General features: G+C 42.1%; 1 protein-coding gene across 2 annotated transcripts; it reads left to right on the forward strand.

Annotated features, from left to right (window-relative positions):
- Nucleotides 1-2,349: 2,349 nt before the first annotated feature.
- RPL34 (ribosomal protein L34) lies at nucleotides 2,350-7,445 on the forward strand. 2 transcript variants are annotated; one of them, XM_037162000.2, is made up of 5 exons: nucleotides 2,350-2,386; nucleotides 3,895-3,968; nucleotides 4,051-4,150; nucleotides 4,476-4,579; nucleotides 7,325-7,445. In XM_037162000.2, the coding sequence occupies exons 2-5, from the start codon at nucleotides 3,904-3,906 to the stop codon at nucleotides 7,407-7,409; spliced, it is 354 nt and encodes a 117-aa protein (XP_037017895.1). In that variant the 5' UTR covers nucleotides 2,350-2,386; nucleotides 3,895-3,903; the 3' UTR covers nucleotides 7,410-7,445. The 2 variants fall into 2 exon arrangements, with proteins under 2 accessions (XP_037017895.1, XP_053513024.1); XM_053657049.1 differs by lacking the exon at nucleotides 2,350-2,386 and adding an exon at nucleotides 2,574-2,647.
- The last annotated feature ends 431 nt before the right edge of the window (nucleotides 7,446-7,876 follow it).

A 7,876-nucleotide genomic window follows, 5' to 3' on the forward strand; every position in this document is an offset into this window, starting at 1 on the left:
AATTTCACAGAAGTTCATAAAGTACTTAGTAAGTGTACATAGAAATTAATCAACAGAGAACTAAAAGAGAGAAAGATTAATAAAAACAAATGTGGTTCTTTGAAATGTTTAATAAGATCACCACATCTCTGGCAAGACAGATCAAGAAAAAATGCAAATACACACTGAAAGAGAAGAAAAGTCACATTACAGAACGGGGTTAAGTATAATGAAGGCAAACTGTGACAGTGAGACCACTGTTCTAATACACTGGGGTGGAGGGGAACACAGAAAGATAGGCGAACTCCATTACAGTGCACTAAGGGCTCCCACCACCTGTTGTACTCATCTACACAGCAAAGTGTCTCTAGGCATAAAAAGAATATATTGCAAGTAAATGTATTCATTTGTTCATTCATTCAAAAACTGCGTTTGATTCTCTATTCCGGCCTCCATCTCAATTCCTGGTACAGAGATGAAAGGGATTCCAGAGGACAAAAGTATGAGGACTGGGAAAAAGAGGAGTAACTCGCCACTAGGTCAGGGGAGAAGCAGCTATTTTGAGTCCACAAAGGCAAGGGTATAACCCGAGCCTTCCATCTGGTGTGGGGACAAAGATGGCAAGGATGTGAAGCATGATGGAATCAGCAGGCCTCCTTGAACTCTTCCTTCAGTCACTTGCCTGCTTTCTCACCTCAATAGTTGCACAGAAAACCTACAAGGAAACTGGAGTGACTACTGGGATGTTCTTCGCAACTCCTCTCCTCTGAATCCCTGCAGCTGGCTCACAGCTGCCTTCCTCACTGGACACTGCTCTCAGCTGCAGGAAACTGCCTCACCCACCATCTGGGGGGGATGGCTGGTGTGAGAGCACGGAGGCCTGCTCCCTGGCCTGTTTGGGAAACCTATGAAGAACCACCCTAATTCCACACTGCTCTGTTGGACAAGCTCTGTTGCCAACACATTGTGGATCCCCTGATCCTACCGCCTTCCGGTGTATATTTCTTTTTTATTTCATTTATTTTTAGAGAGAGGGAAAAGGATGAAGAAAGAGGAGAGAAACAAAGATGTGAGAGAGAAACTGATTGGTTGCCTCACATTTGTTCCCTCCCTCCTACTGGGGAGGAACCGAAACCAGGTGTGTACCCCAACAGCGAATCAAACCCGGACCTTTTGCTTTGTGGGGTAACACCCAACCAACAGAGCCACACGAGTCAGGGCAACGGGTGCATTTTCGTTTGTTTGTTTGTTTGTTTCTTAAGATTTAATTTATTCATTTTTAGAGGGAAAGGGAGGGAAAGGGAAAGAAACACCAATGTGTGGTTGCCTCTCCTGTGTCCCCTACTGGGGACCTGGCCTGCCACCCCGGCATATGCCCTGAAGGGGAATCCAATCTGGACCGTTCAGTCCCCCAAGGATCAAGGTCAACAGGTGTATTTTTTAAGAGCACTCCCCAATACACCAGCATGCAAGTCTGCTTCCAGGGAGCCTAATCTAAAAGTTTAAAGGAACTTTTTATCATTCTTCCTTTGAGGCCAGCCAAACTTCTTTACTTTCTTGGAGGCCATGAACCCCTTTGACAATTCAATGAAAGCTAAAGACCCCCTTCTCAGAAAAATACACACAGGCACTTAGTGTAAATGTTTACATACTATTTTAATATTTTTGAGAGTTTTTTTCTTCTTCTCATCTTTAAGGTCCAGTTTCACCACCCATTTGAAGCCTCAAGTAGCTCTTTGTACAAAATCATGAGATTAGCCACCATTTGTTGAGCACTTACTTTCTTACAAGACACGTTGCTAAGTAAGTGCTTTAACTTCAGGCCTTTGATCTTGACATAAGTCTGAAGGGTAGTTACTAATATCTTTCTTTTAGAGATTTAAGGACTTGCCCAATGTAACACAGCTAATAACTAGGAGATACTGAGTTAAAACCCCAATTTGTAAATCTTATGCTTTAAATGGCAAGGAAAAAAGAGGGAAAGCTGAAGACAGTAATTCCTCAAAAGTCATGTACTTAGTATTGTCAGAATTAGGATGTAAACCCAGGTCTAATTCCCAAACTTTAGGTTTCATGTGTCACAGCGACCTTAGAAACGAAAGATAGTGATTCTTGTCTTGCGCTTCGCTGCTCCTTTGCCACTTGCATTTGCTTCTAAGCAACTCCCCAAAGATCTTCACGTGGCAAAGTGCGCCTCTTACACAAGGAGAAGCAGCAAGTCGGTTGCCGTACAACTTGGCGGCGCTATACCTCCCCGTCCACGTGGGAGCGCTGTGTTATACCGTACAACATGGCGGCGCTCTCTCACCAGGCTTCTGGTTCTGACGTAACCTCCTGTCGCGCTCAGTCGATTGCACCTTTGAACTCGGAAGCGCTTTCCTCCCTCTTCCGGGAACGGTGTCATCAGGTATGGTTGCTTTTTCGTTTTGCTTGTAGTTACTCCTGTTACAATCGGCCGCCATCCAGGGAGCTGCGGCAGCCGAGATCTATCAGACACATTCTTTTGAGCTGGCGTGGGGGTAAAGGCTCCGGAGGAAGGTTGGTGGTGAGCAGGTCCCCGGCTTTTAGCTTCAGACACCTCTCCACTCTAACCTCCAGAGTCGTGAGGGTTTGGACCTCACCGCCCGGCACTTGGCCGCTTGTGAAGACCCGCGTTTAGAGACAAACGGTTCGTGGTGCGGCTGGTTAAGACTCCGGGAAATAGCGGAACATTTTCGTACTGAGGCAGATGTGTTAACACTGCTCCTGTGGATGTTCTCAGGCTTGTGGATGGCGAATGACCGACATGTTTCAAACAAACATTCCCCTCTTCCCCCCAGGCCAATAGCAAAGAAGATTTTAATGTGTTAGGGGTTTTCTGTCTTAGCTTTAGAGATGCAAACGCAACAGTGGCTGACTGGGTCACTCACCTTGGCCTTCCGTTTAGGTTTTGTTGTGTAACAGATGTGTTTTAGTGTAATGTTAGTAAGGATCCTGTAATGATAAATGCAGGCTGTGTCAAATAACATGGCTGTGATGAAAATTCAGGATAAAAAATGAGGCTGATTCAAGTCTTGCTTATGTTTTCTTCTTACTTTGTGTAGTTCACTGAAAAACGTGTCATTCATGTAAATATTGGATTGGCCCAACCGTTCCTTTAGTTTTTTTCCTTGCCATGGTTCTAATAGTATTTAGTTTAACTTCGTGGGAAAGTTTTGTAAGATTGTATTGTGACAGCTGTCACATCAGCGTATGAATTAAAGAAATCAAATTCGGTTAGTTTCTGTGTAGTTACTTTAATTTGAAAATGGAAGAAAATATACAACATGTTCAGTGTATTATGCTTTATTTCAAGAAATGTAAAAATGCAACTGAAATGCAAAAAGAAAAATAGTGTAGTGTATGGAGAAGGTGCTGTGACTGATCAAATATGTGAAAAGTGGTTTGCGAATTTTCTTGGTACTATTGACACTTTGGCCAAATAATTCTTTGCTGTGGGGCTGTCTTATTCATTGGAAGATGTTTACCAGCAGCCCTGGCCTCTACCCACTAGAAGCCAAAAGCGGGAGATAGCTGACATACTCAAAATATCAATAAAGTTAATGGAGAAAAGAAAAATGTGTATTTCATTTTACAAAAAAAACTGCACAGATTTCTTTTTTTGGCCAGCCCAATATCTGTATAACCGATTTCCTAAGTGATACCAAAGTTAGTGTTAAATGGCTGGCACTTAAGTTGAACCAGGAGCTTCTTTTTGGGCAAGATGAGCATCTGCTATGCACCAGGCTAATATAAGTAGTTTAAAAAAATGGACCCCTTTCATAAGGTAACTTCATTAAGGATATTATGGATAGGGATAGCGTATAAATTGCGCAATATTCTTTTGTTTTAAAGGGAATTATTTCTGCATTGAAATTTTATTCCTTCTTAATTTAGGTTTTCACAATGGTCCAGCGTTTGACATACCGTCGGAGGCTGTCCTACAATACAGCCTCCAACAAAACAAGGCTGTAAGTATTACTAAGTTTAAAATACGTGTTGTCATTTACTCTGCAGAATGCTGAGCTATCCGTCTGTCCTCTCACATTCTAGGTCCCGAACCCCTGGCAATAGAATTGTTTACCTTTATACCAAAAAGGTTGGGAAAGCACCAAAATCTGCATGTGGCGTGTGCCCTGGCAGACTTCGTGGAGTAAGTAAGCCTTTTGCTCTGATAAATTAACGGGTTGAAGTTTTGAGCATTAATTTCTGGTATGGGAATGGTGAAGGAGAGGGGTCACCATTAGGGGAGGTGAGAAATTACTGAACTTTCACAATCCAGACCTGGTAAGAACATAGATTTTCTTTTAAAAGCCAGTATGACAGATAAACTGAAATGCTTTTCACATAAATCAGGACACCATTTCCTTTCATAACCTAGTTTAATGTTTGCGCCTACCACTTTCTAAAACAAAAAAATTTGGCACTGTTTCTTTAAAAAGTATCACAAAAATAATCCCAGTATTTTCTGTATGCAGGTTCGTGCTGTGAGACCTAAAGTTCTCATGAGGTTGTCCAAAACAAAAAAACATGTCAGCAGAGCCTATGGTGGATCCATGTGTGCTAAATGTGTCCGTGACAGGTAACTATACCTCCTAGATCGAATGGGCTTTCTTAGGCAAGTGTGTGAGTCCAATCATGCACGCTGTTTGTTCCTAGAAGACAGATGAAGGTCACTTAAACAAAAGTTGCATGCTTTAGGATCCTTCCTAGACTAGGGGTAATTAGCGCTGTACAAACTAATAAATGATATTAGTTCAAAACCATTGATTATGGTTTTGGCCACCTTTATGCTAGATGTGTTAATAAAAATGACCCTGGTTTTGTGGGGGAGGCAGGTAAGAAACTATTGATTATTGGGCCATTAAGATAGATGGAGAGTGGGAAGGATTAAAAGTGCAAAGTAGATGTATGTAGTTATAGTGTAGCTGGAGCACAGAACAGTGGGAGCTGGTAGACAAGAAAAGGGGGAAGTCCCAGATCATGAAGAACAATTTTTAGTCTGATTCTTAAAAATGAGGGAAATTGATGGGTTTAAGAAGGGCAGGAAAACCTTTGGTGTGCCAGAAACTAAAACTATAGCAGGATGGATGGTGAAATCATTCTTTCAACAAAAGGCAAGTAGTGCTTGGAACAGTTTCTCTGCTTTGTGAGAGCTAATGAAATGACACCCTCATTAAAACCTGGAGGCAGAATGGGAGAGGTTCAGGTGGAGGCCTAGGTCTTCTGGGTATGTGAAAGCAGCATAGACAGGAGTGGAAGCGGTGGAGTTTGTGGTGGTAGCATTTACTTGGATTTTTTTTAAGGTTTTATTTCTTTATTTTCAAGGAGAAGGGAAGGAAGGGAGAAAGAGGGAGAGAAACATCAGTATGTGGTTGCTTCTCACATGGCCCCCACTGGGAATCTGACCCATGGCCCGCGTTCAATCCACTGAGCTACCCCAGCCAGGGGTACTCAGAATTTTTATAATGAATACTATTGTTGGTTTTTGTTTTCTTGTGAAGAAACCAAGACTTGTTGCTTAAATTCACATAGCTGGTAAGATGCACCCCTGGGATTTATACCAGGCTTCATTGAGACCTTGCTCTTAACCCCACTGGCTATATTAAATTGTTTCCAAAGACCTAAGTGGACGGATTTGAGAAGTGAAGAAGGTGGTTCAGAAAAGTAGTCTGCCTCCACTCTATTCAGATAGTTCTGTAAAGCAGTCTGGTCAAGTTTCTGAACCAGATCTGACACTGGCCTTTGCAAATTCATTTTGCCTTTTAGGAGTTAAGTTATAAGGGGATGGTAAGGCATGTTATGTGAGTACAAGTATGTGATAAATACAGGGTCCAGCACAAATAACACCCTTTTTTTATTACAAAATCATAAGCATGTAATTCTGTAACATAACAATGTCGCGTTCAAGCACACCAAATGACACTTTAGGTGAAATGTTCAAATTAAAACTAAAAATTATTGCACCCATATTATTACCCTGCCACCCACACTTAAGCAGGCGTTACTTCTGCCAGACACTATAACTTCCGTGAGAACTTAACTATGAAGTTTGAGAGGAGAAATTACTTGCAAGTGGCTGGGAATCTAGGAATGGCATTTAAGGTGGAAACCAAGAAGTTGAAAGGGCACTGCAGGCAAAGAACACACATGGGTTTGGACCGGCACACGAAGGGTATTAAAAGAATGAATGAAATCGGAAAGGCACATTGGAGATGAAAGGGTTATACATTTCCAGCAAGAGTTCTCTGGCTTTTTACCAGTCTTCCCAGACTTCGGCAGTCATGCTCACATGGGGACGTTTATTAAAAGTGCTCGGGATCTAGCTCCTGGAGAGTTGGGTTTGAATGTACAACCCAGCATTTGGATTAGCATCAGCTGTGACAGTGAGTCTGCATGGTCTTTGTGTTATGTAAGTTTAGGGAATTTTGAAGTGTCCTGAGTAAGAGCGGCATCAGTCGCATTTCTGTCACATGATTGCAGCAGGAATCCCAGGGTTTTGAGTCTAGGTTACTAGGTAACCAGAGGTAGCAGTAGGGAAGATGGGTGGGACAAGTTTCTGTGGGGATTAAATGAGTGTTTTAGCTCTGGAGGTAACTGATTTAACAAATAGTGAGTGGCTGCTCTTTGCCAGGTCCTATATATTAGTGACAGTGATTGATAAAAATGTATTTTCATTCTAAATCGAAACTCAAAGTATAGAAATTGCAAATCTCTCCAAATTTAATTTTTATAAAAACCCTGTGAAATAGATATGAAAGTATTCTGTGTTCTGTGACGGAGAAAGGTACCTTGCCCAAGATCACAACGGTAGATTTGGCCTCAGGCATTCAGTCTCTAGTAGCCTTGCTCTTGATAAAGTGCCTCTTGCCAATGCCTTTTACCCCTTCGTTTTGGTTCCCAGCACATAGCTCCTTCCTGTGTTTTTACTGGAAATTTTCAATAATGCGGTTAAAACATTTTAAGGTATTTTTCAAATCAAGTAGTGTCTTTGGCCCTGGATCCTGACGGAATGCGGTTAAATGAAAGTGATTACAGTAGCAGAGAGCAGTCTGCTGCGGTGGTGGTGTTACAGTTTATCATGAGTCCGTCCGAGGGCGGGTGCTGCTGGCACAGAAGAATGACCTGCTCTAACTGCCAGTGTAGGGAGACCTCAGGCTGAAAAGGCCTGTTGATATCATTTCAACTTTTAATTTTTATTTATGGGTTTTATTTACTTTTCTGAGTGTCTCCCCTGATAGCTTTTCTTAATTCTTTTCTGGTGCTTTTCCTGCCTCTTTCCTGTCAGTGTTTGGGTTTTAACTATATTTCATATTTTCCTTTCTAGGATCAAGCGTGCTTTCCTTATTGAGGAGCAGAAAATTGTTGTCAAAGTATTGAAGGCACAAGCACAGAGTCAGAAAGCTAAATAAAAAAATGAAGCTTTTTGAGTAATAAAAATAATTAAAAGGCTTGTTCTGTTGTGTTGTAATTTGTTAGTATACAGGTTAGATAAATTTTTACTTTCTCCGAATGATACTGTTACAGAAGAGCAATTGGGTCCCGCTGCCTGCCCGTCATCCTCTGGGCCACAAGTGGCAACACAAGGGCCGAATCCAGCCTGGCACCTTGTTTCTACCAGGCGGCAGCACCCAGCTCCTTGCCCCTAGTTAAGGGGCAGTTACGTGTGTACAGTCCTAAAAATTATATTCAGCCCTTTGAAGGCAACCAGCAGGCTGTTGGGGCTGCTGGTGAAAATGAGTTTGGCACCCCTGCTCTAGGCGTAACCCCAGAGGCAAAGGTTTGGTGATAAAGGAAAGGAGTCTATTTAAAGGATCACAATTTTGGAATAACAGCCTTCTACAAGCATTAGTCACTTAAACTACAATTCAGGCTGCAC

Source organism: Artibeus jamaicensis, unplaced genomic scaffold (assembly GCF_021234435.1).
Source record: "Artibeus jamaicensis isolate MK-2021 breed Jamaican fruit bat unplaced genomic scaffold, CSHL_Jam_final scaffold_3222, whole genome shotgun sequence".
NCBI classification, from domain to species: domain Eukaryota; kingdom Metazoa; phylum Chordata; class Mammalia; order Chiroptera; family Phyllostomidae; genus Artibeus; species Artibeus jamaicensis.

What these genes read in the sequence shown, in the direction of transcription:
- RPL34 (XM_037162000.2), top strand. Translation starts at nt 3,904, where the DNA reads ATGGTCCAGCGTTTGACATACCGTCGGAGGCTGTCCTACAATACAGCC. An exon ending in GCCCTGGCAGACTTCGTGGA is followed by an intron (nt 4,151 to 4,475) that starts GTAAGTAAGCCT and finishes TTCTGTATGCAG; the next exon opens with GTTCGTGCTGTGAGACCTAA. An exon ending in GCTAAATGTGTCCGTGACAG is followed by an intron (nt 4,580 to 7,324) that starts GTAACTATACCT and finishes TTTCCTTTCTAG; the next exon opens with GATCAAGCGTGCTTTCCTTA.